The sequence below is a fragment of the Battus philenor genome, unplaced genomic scaffold, assembly GCF_028537555.1.
Source record: "Battus philenor isolate CCGP_79_NKW_IND1 unplaced genomic scaffold, ilBatPhil1.0.hap1 SCAF_18, whole genome shotgun sequence".
NCBI lineage: Eukaryota > Metazoa > Arthropoda > Insecta > Lepidoptera > Papilionidae > Battus > Battus philenor.
The window spans coordinates 12,037,230-12,056,046 of record NW_027181680.1 but is presented as its reverse complement, the minus strand read 5'-3'; the positions used below and the strand labels follow the sequence as shown (position 1 = coordinate 12,056,046).

Below are 18,817 nucleotides of genomic sequence, written 5' to 3'. Positions count from 1 at the left end.
GTGTTTTATCTAACACAGTTTGTTAAGTAAACTCTGTGTTTGGCACTAATCGGTGCAACATAACTCCTGAAGATGCCCAGTGGAGGGGTGAAACACGTGTTGAGTGATTTGACGGTGGCAGTTGTGTGATTCGCATTGTTTGCCGCATTTATCAGCGGGCTGGCGGGCGGTGCTCTTTGTTGCACGACTACCACTGCATGTGCGGAATTGGCTACATATTGGTCCTTTTCTTACTTAGGATGGATTTCCCGCAAGGTAATGCCTGATTCCATTAAATACAATTTGGTAATCATTTGCCGATGGTGTCTGTACTCTAGATCAGCTCTTATGAATCCTTGAATCGTATTGTTAAATGGGTGATGAGTGAATACCCAAGTCATGTCTGAATACCCAAGTGTTTTGCATGTCGTGAGAAGAATTAAAGAAGAATCCAATATGATAGAAACTAGAAACAAATAGAACTCCCATACAATGAACTCTTTAAACTCAAAACTAGGAAGGTACCCGTGCTTCGAACTGGTAAGAGTCAACAACAAACTTCAATACCCGGCGATGAATATTGCACATCGACCATTGAAAAGACTGTTGCACGACTGACAAACCGTCAAATAGGTAGTGTGAGACGGAAATCTCGCTCTACAAAGTCGAAATTAGCTGATTGTCTCTTTCCTAAAGTCGATGTGTAATATTTATCGCCGGGTACTGTAAGACAGTTTTTTTTTTAAAATACAGTATCTGTACTCATGAGATATGTACCATTTATGCCTGCATCACCGTATAACTTATAATTATACGCTTTACTAAACACACTTATATGCCGAGTAATTAATAATAACATATTCAACAATTAATTGCAAAATATTTTAAAATATAATTCTAGTAAATATATTTGTATATATACAGTACCCGGAAATAAATATTGCACATCGACCTTTAGAAAGAGATAATCGGCTAATTTCTGCTTCGCAGAGCGTTATCTTTGTCGCACGAAATACGACTCACAAAACGTCACATAGGTATTGTGGGACAGAGATAGTGCTCTACGAAGCCGAAATTAGACGATTGTCTCTTTCCAAAGGTCGATGTGCAATACTTATCGCCGGGTATTGTACTAGTTGGTATAGTAGTCAAGTATTGAAAAATACATTAATAAAGAAATATTAATTAGAAATAATTTATCAATCTAATTTTCTACTAATAAAAAACATGCAATCTAGAATAAAACATATCAAATCATGCACATTCTCGAAAGTACGCAAACGACTTTATTCAACTAATTTCTACTTGGTTTTAAACATTTTAAAATAAGGCTGCCTACCCACCAGAGCGGAAAAGATCTAGTAAAAATAAAGTTTAAAATAGAAAGTAGCCCAAATGCTTTTTTATCTACAGCTAAATGGGGTAAATAGACCGCGATTACAGAATAAAAAGTAGCAAAAAGCAGAAGAAAAGGTCAGCGCTCGACTACGATCCCATTTTGTGAGAACGGCCACGCTAAACACTATACTGTATTCGCCAGACAGAATTAATACAATAACAAAGAGGTAAGGGTGCATTTACACGATTGCAATATGTCAGTCCACACCTATCGCTTGCACGGTGCGGACGCGTTCTATTGCTTATGTTCTTTGTTCTCGAATAACCTACGACTTGGCGTGTTTTGGACTCATTAAAAATTATCCTATGACTTCATGTGGTATACATTGATATCTATTTAATCTGTGGCACCCTTAATTTAGTTTTTTTTTTATTACAATTGTTGACTTCCGCTACTGTCGATCTCTATCATTTGCTAACAAGTGTGACATAGAGCTGTATATTACCTCTATATGGCGAAAAAAGTATAACGAAAGGCATTAGATTGTGCACTTTGTAGATAAAAAATAGATATTTCTGAATTATTTACTTTTTAGTATAAGCCCCTGGAAATACTTTGATTTTTACTTAATTTCATAATATATTGTTTTCCTCCGTTTAGGGAATATTTGTTATATTTGATCCATCTGCTCTAGTGTACAAACAGCTGTAATCTACTTTTACATTCCCAATTAAAATTAGTCCAAAAAACATTAATTCATGTCATTAATATAAAAAACAACGAAACAAAATAATAAAAAAGAAACTTGCTTACAGCGACTCAAAAAAGTTCATCTGATCGAGTGGGTTGGTACTGGTGGCGGAAATAAAAAAAACATAATTAGATGGTAGTCAGTATTGTGGCGGTTTTGTTGGGGTTATACTCACGTATTTTCTGGGGATGAGAACCCGCACCCGCTATACAAGGTACTGTACTCACTGAGCCAGCGGGACTTTGATAAACGCAATTTATAAGTATCGCTTATGAAAGTCCTCAAAATTGTAGTTTGCCCAACACCCACTGCATATCAGAAGCGAAGCGGATTCAAAGAATAAAAAAAAAATATTGCACCACGTATAGACACGCTTTTTGTGCACTTGCGTCTACCTGCAGGTGTTTGTTGGTAAATTAAACACATAATTATGAAATGGGTTAAAAAGATTTTTTTATACAATGTTTATATTATTTTTGTAAAATAAAAAAAAATCAACATGAACTTTGTTTTCAAATTGACGGTGGCACTGATCACACAATCAAAGACAACATCTAAATACGATATTATAATACACATCTGTCAAATATAATTTTAACCTATTTATTTGCCAATACACAACTTGAATATTTACTACATTAATTCCTCGCCTCATTTCGATTTCAAAAACAAAGTTCTTGTTGAAAAAAAAACTTAAATTTAAATTCAGATTTATTAAACTCTTTAACCCTTTTCGAAATATAAGCAATTTAAAAAAAATTGAAATTACGAAACTAAGCCTACGTTTGACTATAGTAAAACAATAGTGCAAAATAATCGATGTACAGAGCTGAAATTGTTTTTAACCACAAATATAGCATATTAGCATTGTAATTGCTAATTACAGCAACGCTTTATAGCTCCGGTAAGATCACATGTACAGGTAACCCACGAAAAATACGAATACAGCCTCCTGAACTGTACACTTTTGAAACTTTCAAGTTATATGATTTTAACGTCATATAAAGAAATATATATAAAAAATGCTGCCTCTTGTAATCTTAAACAAAACAAAACCAATTAATCGTGTTTTTTGTGATTTTTTTTTAACAAATGCGAGTGTACACAGTTGATTGCGACTTGTTAAAATATTAATTAATTATTAATAAATTCATCAATAAATCCCTGATTAATTTTCATAATTATTTTGCAAGATTTATCACGATCAATTGCAAATTGATTTTTTGTGATTTTTTAAACAAATACGAGTGTACACAGTTAATTGCAACTTGTTAAAATATTAATTGATTATTTATAAATTCATTAAAAGGTCCCTGATTAATTTTTACAATTATTTTACGCGATTTATCAGGATCAAATGCAAATTTATTGATGTTACGGAGAGATTTGTCGTCCAAGGTTTATTTATGGGCTCAAGATCTAGAGGTGAATGAACTTTACGATAAACAAATATAGTCCACGCGGAAATGCTTTAAATCAATGCATATATATATGCATTTAAAAAACTTTTAAGTTAAACAGTTTTTTGATACCCATATTGTGGTGGTTGTGGAAAAATATGTACCTAGTCCGCCATATTGGAACGGCGTTCATCTTGAATTTTAAATTTTGACATAATCATTGTGTTTTACTAGTGTAGCCCTTTCATTTGATACCCATATTGAGGGGGTTAAGGAAAAATATGTAACCCGCAATTTTTATCGGCGGCCATCTCAGATTTATAATGATATTGATTTTAGTATATTGTATTGTCATCTAAATTAAATGTGTGTACCGAATTTCAGATCAATCTGACAACGGGAAGGTGCTTAAATTTCAATTTCTAATTTTGGCCCAAATAAATTCCGTACGGGTCGAACTAAATAAAACCGTTTAAAATTGCGTCGGTGTTAGATAAATATATATTAGGACTCTCGTTTTAAACACGTCCAAAACTGCAACTGCTCTATCAAGATCACACATGTTAGAAATTCACACTTCATCATTTTAGCCGCATGACGTCTAATGCTGGACATACATCCTCTCATAGATTATCAATAGCATCTTCCGACGACATTAACATGGCCGTTTGTCCACATTGTAGTTGGACCTAAGTTACGCTTATTTCAATTCATCTAAATTTATCGCATTTTTCGAGGTTACCTGTATAATTTTGAATGAGTTGATAGTTGTATGTAAGTAATTGACTCACCTGCGCGCTGCCCAGAAGAATCCTGCCGAGTCGACGGGCTCGAGGAGGCGTGGCGTGGAGGAACCGAAGGCGAAGGCCGGGCGCGGCGTAGAGCGTGCGGCACGGGCCCTCTCTAGCCGCTCTGCGCGCTCTCTCTCCCTCTGCAGCAGGGCCTCCCGCCTGGAGACGGACGCCTCCCATATCGCTCGCTTGCGTTCCTCCACCTACGTACAAGTGATACTCCGTTAACTAAGTGAAGCTTCGGTGCAAGATCTATTGAGGACGAATAACTAAGGTCACAGATGTAACTCGACCTCAATGAGCGGTAGGCAGAGCATATCGCAGGGCAGGCATTCGTGGAACGGCCAGTCTTTGGGACCGAAAGGTTCTCGAGTGGCGACCACATACCAGTAGGCCGCCCATACTTAAGTATTTAATGGAACATAACTCCCGAAGATGCCCCGTGGAAGGGTGAAACACGTGTTGAGTTATTTGGCGGTGGCGGTTGTGTGATTCGCATTGTTTACCACATACGCATTTATTAGCGGGCTGGCGGGCGGTGCACTTTATTGCACGACTACCACTGCATGTGCGGAAGTGGCTAAATATTGGTCCTTTTCTTACTTAACATAGTTAAGGTTGCGAGAAGTCGATTGCTGTGCAAAACTGGACATGACGACAATTTTTACGGTTGACCTAAAAATTGCAACACTGCTGTCTGTATTCTTAATTTTTTTTAAATTGTATAAAATAAAGATTTAGCAGTTACAAATTATCCCACGCAAAACAAAAATGAGGTGTAAAGCCTTCTTCGGTTATCATTTGATCGGATAATCCATGCGCGTACGCAAGAATGCGGACGTTCTAACGCAAGTTGCTATATCGGTCCCTGAGACGCTTTTAAAAATATTTTCGAACCGCCTCCCGCTGCGGTATTTCCGAACGCACCGCTCTCGACGCATTTCCGTATGCGATGAGGGGACTTGGAGATGTTTGGACAATGCCGATCATACGAGTTAAAACAGATCATTTTGTTGAATAATCCTTCATGTTCTAATATAACATAAACAAAACCCAGCGACAGGAAAGTAAATAAGTAGTAGGTCATTTCCTTTTTAATGTGAGGTCCTTGTATCCCGGCAATTCGGACTTCTAATTCGGTGTAAAAATATAACAGACATCGCGTCCAAAAATCAGTGAGGCAACCACATGACTCACCACACGGACTACACACACCCATGCAAGAAGGTCGCAGAAGAGAAGAAACTATAACACAGAGAGGTAGTACAAAACCATTGAGACTTCTCCCTCCAACACTATCCGGAGGGACGAAAAAACAATATTCAAGGCACATAGACCCGTCAAAATAAGATCCAAGTAGCGTATCAAAACGGAAGATCCGCGAGCCGTTTGACCGTGCCACAAGAACAGGAACTAGACAATGTAATAGACTAAGTCAAGGTTTTAGAGGCGGAATTATGGCAGAAGAGGTTTATGCTTAAAACCTCAACGCCCTGTCACCTGATTTACGCATAAACAGTCTTATACAGCACTAACGCTTTTTGAAAGAGTGTTTCTTTTTTAATTTTCGACAACGGCAAAACATTTATATGAATTTGTTTACACGCGCATCTTCGAAACAATAAAATAGAATTTCTTTTATTTGAATAACAACGTAACATCTTGACATGTGGAATTGAAGGAAAGGATGGACAGTGACACCATAGCAGATAAAGAACGCCGCCGCAAAATTCTAGTTTTTTGCAGATAAAAAAATTAAAAAATATAAGATCGCGGGGTAAAATAAGAGAGAAAATGTAAAATGAAATATAAAAAATAGGCACAAGGAGTTTGAAATTGTAAACTAAATGATGTCAAATGACGAAGGAAGTGAGGCGATGAGATTAAGAATAGGAAGAGAACAAAATAAAATGTGACAAATGAAAGAGGATGTAGCAATAGATATTGTGAAGGATCTTTATAATCGATCAATGTATGTAAAAAACAATTTAAGCTCTTCGTTGGTTAGACATTTTACCGGTTTGGGTGGTGGTAGCCCAGTGGCAGATGACTAAGACTTGCGATCGATCGCGAGTTCGATTTCAAAGATACATAATTATATAATTCACACTTTGTGAAATAATTATAAAGTATTGCCATTGCTCATAAATAAGTTTCCAGAGAATGGGCAGTAGCGTCCTCTGCGTACCATAATACCGCACTGCGATCGCCAACCCGGCCTGCATAGCATGGTGATTATGGTCATCTATCCCCCATATATCTTTGGGGCCTTGCAATAGACGTCGACGAAACGACGACAATATGTATAAATTACAAAAAATAAACAAAAACATGATAAAATTCCTGGCGCGATGCCATTGTATACGAACAGTACTATAAACGAACTTGTTCCGCATATATACGTGTGATTAGTGAGTAGCATTACATGCTGCGCAGGCGCAAGATATCCATTGATTCATAATACGACCCGCGCAGGTTACGTAAGGGTCAACCGGTCCTCGCTCATCTAGAACATACGTTGACCCATTATCATGACATGTACTCATAATAGGGGTTGATTAATAGACTGGTTGTAACTGGTTTTGACCCCGTTGATTTGTTTAAATGTTTGTTATATATGACAGAGTGAATTGTAAAATAACTACCCATTATTTATACTTCTACCTTTTCCACACTATGTTTATCTGTAAGAGATTGTCTTGTGATAAGACCACCCATTATACTTTATTTATTATTATGAAACTATTTAAATGTATCCTAGCGTGTACAAAAAGAAAAATGAAATAAATCGAATTTTAAAAAAAAACATTGTTAGAAGCTGTTTCACTAACTCAACATGGCCGTATCTCCACGCATCTTTTCGCACCTTCTAATTTCTATCTCACATCTCGTAAAGAAACCATTACAAGTTGAGTGATTACAATATTTCAAATAAAGACCAGAGAGACAACGACTCTACCTATGCTGTAGACCAATATTTAGCAGTGAAAATCCTACATCTAAAATGAAGAGAAACAAACGGCACATTGCGCCTGTCAGTGTCGGGAATTTTTTTTTTTAAAATGATAAATGAAACATTATTGTTTTTGGTCCTGTGGTCTGTATTGCATCTAGAGCAAGCGATTTTGAGCAGTATTTTTAAGGCGATTCGATGTAATGTAGCCTAATTTATTTCGGGCAGATCTGACCCATTCGCACCCGGGGAGTTCGGACAGATATGTCAATAGGCAGTTGAAAGGTTAAATCAAGTTTAGTGAGACAGTGTTTAGTAAATACGAAAAGAGCGGCTATTTTAAAAATTTCGGGAAAAAATGTCAGACATCCGCATATTTCACGACGCTATCTGTTGGCAGTGTGCCAGTGCGATGAGAAATGATGAGAAACTCATTTAACCACACCTATTTATACACGCCAGCATGTTTAAACGCATTCTTAATTATCGGTTCTATTTATCCCAAAGTTTAGATAAATTCCCAAGTGCCATTCCTTGAGAAGTCATTATCAACAGTCCAAGGAAGGATATACGACAAAAATTGTTTGATAATTTTAAATAGTAGATCTCATTCGACGACATAAACAAATTGCGAAAACGCATCAAAACATCTTTCCATTTCACACAAGTACCAAGCGGGCACGGGTACTGCAAGCAATACTTGCACCGTTTTAAAATAATTGACTACGATACTAGCTCATATTACGGCTCCACAGTACAGACTTTTCACCATTTACTCAGGCACTGCTCCCGATTAGAATCCAAAAGACGCAATGACGTGAACTTATGTGAACTCCGATCAACTTACCGGACCTCCTCAGGAAAAAATCTACGGCAGAATCTTTTGATTAATTAGCCCGGTACATTGTCCCAAACCTCAAGGCATTTCATGGTCTGTAGCGCTTGGGCAAAGACTTGAAATAAAATAACGTACCAACTAATGTATAATTGAGTAAAACTTCCAAATTGTATTGTTAATATGTGTAACTTTTAGCTGTATTTACCCATAAGAGAAAACTGTATAATAAATATTGTAAATAATGGTAAAACGCTGTCGTGCCTCGTAGCTGGGAGAAGTAAGATTATTGAACGCCTTTTGTTAAAACTACGGAAGCGCATTTGCATACTCCTGTAGTTTCAACGGCGGTCGCCTAGTGCCTCAACTCCTTACTTGCGGCAGATAACCCTGAATCCGTCGCCAAGGTCATGCTAAGGGGGATGGAGAAAGGCGCGGTATAACACCCCCCGACGTCCACGTCTCCGACTGCGGATGGGGAGTTCAGATGTTCTCTCTCTTTCCCTCCACATCCTCCATCTACAACATCACTTTTTCGCAGAAGGTTACACTAGCGCTCCATGAGTACTCGTTCTGTAACATCGCCTTAACGAAGCCTGGTAACGAGAGGTTCCCCACTATATCGGTGATTTCTCGGCGCAGCGATTCCCGAGATGTACACTCCTCAAGTGTGTCCTGAGCTGTATATCTAATAGATTCAGGCGTTACTTTGCGGAATTCCATACTAAGAAAAGAACTAATATGTACCTACTTCGGCTATGTAGCAGTAGTCGTGCAACAGTGTACTACTGAGTTGTATCCGCTTCGCTACCACTATGATGGTATATCTTTGACCGTATATCTCTGTCTATGCGACACAGGTCGCAGCATAGGCCTCCCCTAACAGATTACCACTCATTAATCACGTGTTATAAAACAATTACTATTCATATAAAGTTCTGCCAAATAAAATTCTACATTTATATCTCCAAGTGAAAGTCATCTGCAATGCAGGTTAATCTTTGACGTCATAGATGCTCTTTGCATCGGCCGCTGCGCCCGTCTCAGTTTCGGCCTCGAGTGGGAACTTGATCCGGCAAATGCACGCTTTAGTAGCATCTGCATTGCTCTTTTAACGTTCAACAATTTAGAGCAATTTGTATAAATTTACTTTCGCTAAAAGATCTGGTGATTTTAAGATTTAATGATTTAAGAGGACCGTCGTAAGTGAAGAAATTCTCTACCAGATTGAACTCTGCCAGTAACCGCTGTACCGCACGAGAATAAGTTACCAAAATATCTTTTGTTATAAATATATTTATAAAGTCCGTTTTCAGCTTTAATTTCCCTTTGTTTTTGTAACTTATTAAGCAATATAACAAAATGATGTAAAGCCTACAGCCTCTCTTTTTAAACGATTTTAAAAGCGGTTCACCAATATATAATTGTGTATTCCAAATTGTATTGTTAATATGTATAAATTTTAGCTGTATTTACCCGTAAGTGAAAATTGTGTAAAAAAAAAAATAATAATAATATAAAACGCTGTCGTGCCTCGCAGCTGGGAGAAGAAAGATCCGTATCAAATAGCGGCAACCCTCTCCCAACTGTCTGCGTTTAGTTAAAGCGAAAGATAAATACTGTAAAAAAAAACACCAGCGATACAAATTAGAATTCATAAAAAAAATATATTTTTAAGTTCTAAGTTTGTACTTTCTTACTGCCTTTTGTTACTGTTATCTTGAATAAAGTAAATGAATAAATCCTATATAATTAATAAACAAAGTGCGAATTATATAAGAATGTATCCCGGAAGTCAAACTATGTGCCATACTATCTAAATATTACATATATAAATGTTTAAGAAATTAATAATAAACACAAATATTTGCCGTCAATATTAATACCTATTTCTGTGCATTATAGTGTACAGGAGCGGCATTGTACACTAAGTCGGAATTCTCGACGGTCTAATGTAAATGAACGTCACGCGGCCAGCGGTCGAGTCAACAGTGACATCAGCGCGCAAGGACGGATTGCGTAACATGCGCAGGCGCCGGTCACTTGCGGCCTGGGGAGAATTCGAGACGTTTCTTTCACAAATTTCTATATTAGTAAATATCATTATTAATTTTACATATTTGCATTTGGAACAATACATAACCCCCCACCACTAAGTCAAGGTTCGACCTTTTTGAGTGGCCGAGTTTGAATTATCTACGATAGCCTAGAGGTCCGTTCGTACGGGTCCCTCAGATTTAAAATACTACTGTTTTAATAAGTTACAAATTTCCTATATGTTAAATTAAATTATCCTGAACGATATGTCTTTGCTAAATTTGTGCTACCAGAAGTAATTGGCCTTTTGCATTCCCATATAAAAAAGTAAAAAATAGGTAAATGATTATTATTTTAAACCTATGATCAATCATCCTGTAAAAATTTGACTAAAATGTTCAGATATATATGTTTTTCATAGTGTAAGGATGTCCTGTGACGTACAAGACGGCAGAAAATAGCACCTTATTACCTTTTTTTATTGAACTACTCAAAGCACTACACGTTCGACTACCTTATTTAACTCTTAATAGCCTGATTTACGAAAGTGATTTTTTTTAATATTACTGTGTTTGCTGCTTGAGGGTCTAGATGAAGGGAAAAATAGATTTTTTTTTTAATTTCGTTGGAAAGAATATTATACAACAGTAAAATACGCACGGCCAACCTATAAAAAAACTAATAGTAATGTGAACATTCGGTTTAAAAGATTGGTATCAAAATTGAAACTCTAGGCTATTAAGAGTTAAAAAATAGGAACATGTTGCATAGTGCGAAGCGCCTAGCAGGTGAGACTTTGGTTTCCTATCGTTTCATGTTTGATTCCGGAGATTTATTCTCAACCAGACCAGAAAGGTATGTGATACGTATCAACCTGTAGTCTTAAATCTTGTGGACTACATTAAATTGGTCTAAAACATTCATGCATTTATATTAATGCATATATAGTTAAAATCTTATTACATAAGCAATTAGGTCGATTATCGTCTGAAACATATACTGCGGCAGGGCATAACGGACTGGTAATATCTACTAATTACGCAGTAAGGCTAATTGGATACAAAAACCGACTGCAGCGAGCCTTCAGTTCATTATACATATACAACTGGGTCAGATTTGGTTCTACATTTCTTTCAGTTGTAGTTTACGGGTCAATGTAAAACATTTGGAGCGAACATACGTGTTTTATCTTTTGACGTCAAGATGACTATCATCTGTTCGATTGAATTTCCTCAAACCTGTCAAAGGCTAAAGAAACAATTAATGATTATATGCCTCTCTTTCATGTCACTCCCAACGTGTGCTATTTGCGAAGAAGTCATCGGGCAGTGCAGTAACGCGTAACACACTAACGTTCTTTGAGTATTTAATTAATTACATGGTTATTTAGCTGTTAAGAAAAGGACTAATATATATCTACTTCCGCTATGTAGCAGTAGTCGTGCAAAAAAGTGCACCGCCCGCCTGCCCGCTGATAAATGCGTATGCGGCTAACAATGCGAATTACACAACTACCACCGTTAAATCACTCGACACGTGTTTCACCCCTCCACGGTGCATCCTCAGGAGTAATGTTACACCGACCAGTGCCAAACACCTAGTGACACTTGGTAATTAGATGTTCTCCGTCCGCGTGGTTCTCGCTGCCTTTTGTGGGTATCGTAAATTTCTTTCTTAATAATTTTTGATGCGTATAAAAATTATTCTAACCTATAAGAGATATACATTTTTTAAAAAATGTCCTCTCAACTTTTCTGGAATTTTGTAATATCCTTTCTTAGCTGATATTTATTTAATAAAAGGACTATGCCTACCAAATTGTACGACTCTAAGCCTTAGGAGTCTAGATATATCGTGATGAATTGTTTTTATTATATATGAAAATCATAAATGAATATTATATATATATATATATATATATATATATATATATATATATATAGAGGTAAGCTCTAAAACATCAGGTCTACTGCAATGTCTGAAGACAAAGTTCTTTGACCAATGTGTATCGCCAGTGATGATATATGAATCCTCGACGTGGTCATTTACGACGCGCCTTATAATGCTCAAGTTCACGCGTTTTACTGGAAGATCGAATATGAAATAAGGAGATTCGGAGAAGAACCAATATAATAGCTTGAAGGATTGCTCGTCTGAGATGGTGGTGAAAGGTTCTCGAGTAGCGATGACGAAACGGTAGACGTGGCGTAAGCAGGTCCCTCTTGCTAGTTGGATCGACGACATAATTAAGTTCTCGGAAAATCGTCTATTCGCTCAAAAAAATAACATGAAATTTTCTAAGATGTCGTTATTGTTTAATAACAAATTTCGTAAATCATGTACGTAACATACATTTGAATCTATATTACGTGCGTGTTAAATTTTTATAAATAAAGTTTATAAATACATTTTAATATTTAAAATTGATGGCTATTCATATAAAACAATTTTCGTAAATCCCGCGTGTTAGATTACAAAATTACATATGTCAAAATAAACCAAATTCATATCCAAATTATGGGTGGTATCCTGTTATTAATGTTCAATATATGGTCACTATACATAACACTGAAATGATATTTTAGTAGACGTACAAAGACTTATTCAATTAATATTAAATTTATATTCAGAAACCTGACCTATATTTTTGGTAGTCTATTCGACCTGTTGTCTGACGCAAAAGTGTAACTTCAGTAATGACTTCGTCGACTAAATATCTGTCGACCAAATGCCATTCTATATATCAGGACTTCTTAAACTATGGGTCGCGACCCCATTTGGGGTAAAAAGCAAATTTCAGGGGTCGGGAGTTTTTAACGTCAAATATTTATACTACTACTTGAATATATTCGAGTGAATTAAGACGGTCAGAATCCACTTTTATTTTTGAAACTATAAGAAATTAAATTTTCAAATTTTTTGAATTTCTTTTATATTTGTATGGGGTCGTCAAGAAACTCGCAATCGTAAATGAGGTCGTGAATGACAAAAGTTTAAGAAGCCCTGCTATATATCATAGGGTGGCCAAGCTGTTGGATAGTGCGAGACATTTTTCGAAATATAAAATTATTTGCGAGCCGCAAATGAATACGCATTTAAAACACGCAAGAATGGTTTTTTTTAAACCATATCAATTATAATTATATAAACAAAGATACAAAATGTGTATTAAAGTTAGATACAAGATGGCACACGTATAAGACAGCACTCGTAATAATACTTAAGATGCCGGTTAGTTAATTATGATCGGTGTTTGGATTTCGCTAATTTTATGGTGGAATAATTATAATAATAATTATTCACACCGGTAATTTCTTTCGATTTCCCGGGAGCTGACATAGGTTATATAAAAAATAATCGTTCAAAGAGATGCACGTAGTTCGCGAGCCGCAGTTTGGCCACCCCTGCTATATCATGTCCGGGTATGACATTTTCTGTAAATGGCTCGACCTAAATAGGGGATTGAAATCTTAATTATTTTAATGTCTAAATTTATATTATTATATTAAAAAAATCGTCAAGTAGGACCGCACGTACTGCGGTCGTTATCTCAGAGTCGGCACTTTCACTTTGGCACAAAAGAAACATGTAGCATTTGTAGCAAAATCGAATATAAATTATTTTATTTAAAGCATCAAAAACCAGGGCCATTATTTATCTATCTATAACCATTGTATCTAATCATAGATAAACACAAATTAAAAACATTCAAGTACACATTAACACGCACTTTTGTATCATCAAATATTTTACAGTTATAAGTAGTAAGCTACCACCGTCTTGGAATACTGATGTGGAAAGAATAGGCTCTTTTTAAAACCAAAAACAATTCAAATGCAATACCCTCCCCCCCTAATAGCACTGTGCTTTTATGACGTATTTTCATATTACGCCATTTATATTTAATATAACGCTTGGATTTCCGTACTTTGAAATTTACAGTGTATTGTAAAATCAAGTTCCTTATTTCTAGTGGCCGAGACCGGACATTTTAATACATAATTATTTAATGTGAAATAAATATTAAGAAAGGGATTAATATAAAGCTACTTCCGCTATGCACGACTACTGCTGCATAGCAGAACTAGCTATATATTAGTCCCTTTCTTAGTTAGGATGGACTTTCGCGAGGTAGCGCCTGATTCTATTAGATAAAAAAATATTGCCAAAATTGTGGCAATATTGAGAAAAAACAATTATAATTTATCAAACACAAAATCGATTTAATTCACCAAAAGCACGAATTGCAAAGAATGCACATATTATCTCATGTGCGTTTGAGTTGTCGGCGTTCTGAAGGATAGGAGTAACAGATACTCCCTCCAACCGCCCTGTTTGTCCGGGCGTATACCTAAGGCGCGGTACAGCGGTTTTGGTAACTGTAACTAAACCTAATAAAGGAATTGCTACATAAATCTTTCGTTATAATCATTTTAGCCTTACGACGTCCACTTTCAATTATCAAGCGTCTTCCAGTATCCTTAAAGCCTTTCACCGATCCATAGCCTTCATTCTTTACTTAAAAATCTCCTGATATGTATAACTGAAAAATAAATTTCTTCGACACCGTATTTGACTCCATTATACAATAAATACATTTAAAAAACTTTTAAGTTAAACGGTTTTTTGATACCCATATTGTGGTGGTTGTGGAAAAATATGTACCTAGTCCGCCATATTGGAACGGCGTCCATCTTGAATTTTAAATTTTGACATAATCATCGTGTTTTACTAGTGTAGCCCCTTCATTTGATACCCATATTGAGAGGGTTAAGGAAAAATATGTAATCCGCCATTTTGTATCGGCGGCCATCTTAGATTTATAATGTTATTGATTTTATTATATTGTATTATCATCTAAATTAAATGTGTGTACCAAATTTCAGATCAATCTGACAACGGGAAGGTGCTTAAATTTCAATTTCTAATTTTGACCCAAACAAATAAACAAATAAATTCCGTACGGGTCGAACTAAATAAAACCGTTTAAAAATACATCTGTGGGCAACCCCATATGTGTCATCTGAATGACATAAGAAAGTCAGTGTAACGACATAATAAACATCGGTCGAATTGAGTTTTGCTAATATTAATAATATTAATCGGAGTATACCATATTGGTGAACCTGACTTGAATTAAATACGCAACCTTCTAATTAATTCACAAACTCACTAGAAAATTACCTCAAACCGGAACAATGCATTCGCGCACTGTTAAATTTATTAATTACTCCATGTACAACTAAGTTCACGTGCCCGCATACAATTGAAGCGGACGCGAGATGTCTCCCTACTTAGACCGCTTCTTTCGATTTTTATTTAGAAAGTTCTCGAAATAGTTTCACTGACCGCTCGTCGCCTGCAATGACTTGCCGCAAGCACAAAAAACATGCCTGTTAGTAAATTTTCACAACACAAACATACGCACATGCATATATCAGGGGAGGCAACTTGCGGGTCGCAAGTCACATGTTGATCTATGAATGATTATTTTTGGCTCTTGATAAATGTAAGGTTTTTATTTTTGTAATATATGTTAAAAAATATTATCCTGTTTCAAAATGTTTTTAATAACTGACGACAAATAAATAAATACATATTTCGTATATCTTTCAATTACGTATTTATTTGCGTATTTATTTGCGATACATTAACTATCGTAGAAAAAAAAAATTTTAGTCACCTATTATTTTAATAACTTACCAACATTTAAAACTGTATCATCAAAATGGCAACACTGAATAGACGGTTTATATTTGAGTGTCCGATGGCAGAATTATGTTTCCAAATTTAAATTACAAATAACTTGCAAAAGGTATGTATTTATTAAAATAACTAACAAGGAACGCCTAGCCGTATTTTGACGGAATGTCTCAATTAATTTTAGCGAGAAATAACGTGTATTAAGTATACAAACAATTGTATTTTATTTCACTCTGTTATCGACTGAAAGTTGTATATACAATCCTAACAATTTAATGTCTAACTAGAGGGTACAACGAATGGATTAGTTCCGTGTGATATGAAAACGCATTGTATCAGCGTTCTCCTGAAACGCCCACATTTGAATTTACAACGCATTATTTACGAAATATTCATGTCTACCTTGCCATTGTCTTTTTTAAATATTGGTATTAATAAACCAAACTAAAACATATCAGTCATCATTTCAGCGGTATTACGTCAAAATAAACAATAAACCTCCCTCGTAGATTTATAAGGCCCGTAGAAAGCAGCCTGCATCCAGTGTCTTCATACGACCTCACAGGGTGGTCTATTCATGTTGTTTTTACCAGTACAAAAATATGAGAGAAATCCCCGCAGTATAACATAGAAACATTTCTTACACGAGAAACAAATCGCATTATGTTTGCAAGAAAGTAATATAAGTTAAATTCGAACAATGTTTATGGAACCCAGAATAGGGGTCTATATTTATTTTTACGCCTTTACTATATTAAAATGAATTTAAGATTGGCAGCGAATCTCTAACAACGTCCAAATTCAAATCAGCGTTCGATTTTCAAATCGAAAAACATGATAAATCTTCACTAAAAAGTATTTATATTTATAACTGTAGTTGTCAGTATATATTTAATATAGATCGTAACAACTAAAAATTAATTTGTTACGTGAAATGTGAAAGTAAGTAATGGTCCATAAGTAAGTAAAAATCCTGATTGTCCCAAAACAGGAAAAAGAAGGTTTAAAAATTCTTGTTAATAACATATTTAGTGATTATAAGCTTTACTGATACGACATTACTGCAATGCAGTGTACGGCAAAGGGCGAGGCGGGCGCGGTTGGAATTCAGTGGCGAGGTCTGAGCCAACGCCTACATGGACCTCGCTTGTAATATATGATTGGAATGGACCTCTAAGGTTACCCATTGAATTGTATCTATGTCGAGATTCAGTTAAATTTATGGAGTGTACTTGTTTGAATAGCTATAAAGGGGTAATCAAGTTAAACATTAACAACTATATTGAAACAGTGGACTTGCGGCGTGGGCAAGTTCCCCACTTGCTGAACATAGTTAAGATCAGCGGAATATGCAGATGCAGCGCAGGACCAGTCATTGTGACGATCTTTGGAAAAAGCCAATGCCGTGCAGTGGGCGTCCATCGGCTAAAAAGAAGAAGAATAAGGCTTGCCACATAACACGCAGAAGCTCACAGTATTTCAACTAGCCTTAGAAGGAGTTATGTTCTGGATTTTTCTATGAGATCGAATTACGAATAAGGAGATCCGTAGACGAAACGGAAGCAATCGTCAAAAGCAAGCGAATTGGAAATTTTAAGTAGCAGTGACCAGGCGATATAGCACTCAAAACAGATGCCCGCTTGAGCTTTGAACGCAACGAGAGAAGACTGGATGCTGGTGGCTCCCTATCGGGAATATACGACGGTGGTGAATATCTAGCAGTGAACTTCTTAAGTCTCAAATAATGACTAACTAACTCATCCGTAAATCAACGTAAGTAAAATAATTATGGTGGTAATAAACAAAAATAAAGGTTAGGAATATGTAATAATGACAAGAAAATAAAAAGAAATGTTAAATGAGAAACAAAAACAAACTAGAAATAAGGATAGGTATTTGAAATTGTAACTATGATACCAAAAAATGTAGCGAAGGAAGAAAGACGTAATATGTATGAAGTGTCAATAAAAGGAAGAAAAGAACACGTGAATAATGAAAGAGGTAGTGTCAGAAATTTTGAAGGACGGGAGAGACCTCAAATAAAAAAAAAATAACTGTAAAATAAAATCCCTATCCTAAAACTTAAATAGCGAGAACTAGATGCAACAATAAAACGGGGTTTTAACATTGTGATTAGTGGTTAACCTAAGAAAATCAATAAAAAATATCTAATTTTAAATAATTGCCATCCAACATGTGTTGCAAAGGTAGATCTGATCTGATCTGCGCTCAACATCATTAAAGCTCACAGGAGGGATTTTTTTTATACTTTCAAAATAGCTTTCTATATTAGAGCGTTTTAATCCTTAGTTTTATTATCACCTTTGAAAATCAATTATGATAGGATTTCTTCCCTCATTTTTGTTTGATGAACTATTTAATCTCTTTTGTGAAGATTCCAAGACATTAGATACATGTTTATATCCCAAATCAAGCAATACTGCGTATATATTTACCAAAAAGCCCACTATCAATTACTGTGGGCTACAAAACTATAGTGATCGACATTTGATTTGGCACAAAGAAAAAGTGAGTCAGTTATATATTTACCACAGAGTACTCCCAAACCCTGAAATGCGAGTGGTTACAACTGATTTTGTATATATGATTAATATTTCTGTAGTGCCAAATCAAACGCCGGATACTGTACTGTTACACGCTACTGTTAGCTAGGGTAAAACGGCGACTTGTTATAAACGCTGCCGAACACCCGACAGAATCAATTTGTGCCTGAGTTACAATACATGTGCTTTCAGTATAGCGATTTCAATTTGATAATAAATGATAAACTAAATATAAGTGAGTTAGACAACAAGCTAGCAATACGTTAATACAAATTTAAAAACCTAGCACTTCAACAATTTACTGTACCTTATATGGAAGACGAAGTAGCTGATATTCTCAGTTTAAAATAGGGACATACGTACACTCACCGACTTCGGAGTGACGTGTGATCATACATTCGGTCGACCATACAATCGACTCTGATAAATATGTCGACCATATCCCTTACATTGTTCGGACATGTC

General features: G+C 35.8%; 1 protein-coding gene across 8 annotated transcripts in view; it reads right to left on the bottom strand.

Annotated features, from left to right (window-relative positions):
• Nucleotides 1-18,817, bottom strand: part of LOC137920126 (ensconsin-like) — an 87,527-nt gene that overhangs the window by 33,617 nt on the left and 35,093 nt on the right. For 7 of the 8 annotated variants that reach the window (XM_068763353.1, XM_068763354.1, XM_068763360.1 and 4 more), the window contains 2 exons: nt 4,261-4,463; nt 2,132-2,170 (listed from right to left, as the gene is read on the bottom strand). In XM_068763353.1, the coding sequence (XP_068619454.1) occupies nt 2,132-2,170; nt 4,261-4,463 (242 nt within the window). The remainder of the gene's footprint in view (nt 1-2,131; nt 2,171-4,260; nt 4,464-18,817) is intronic. The other variant, XM_068763357.1, reaches the window with a different exon arrangement.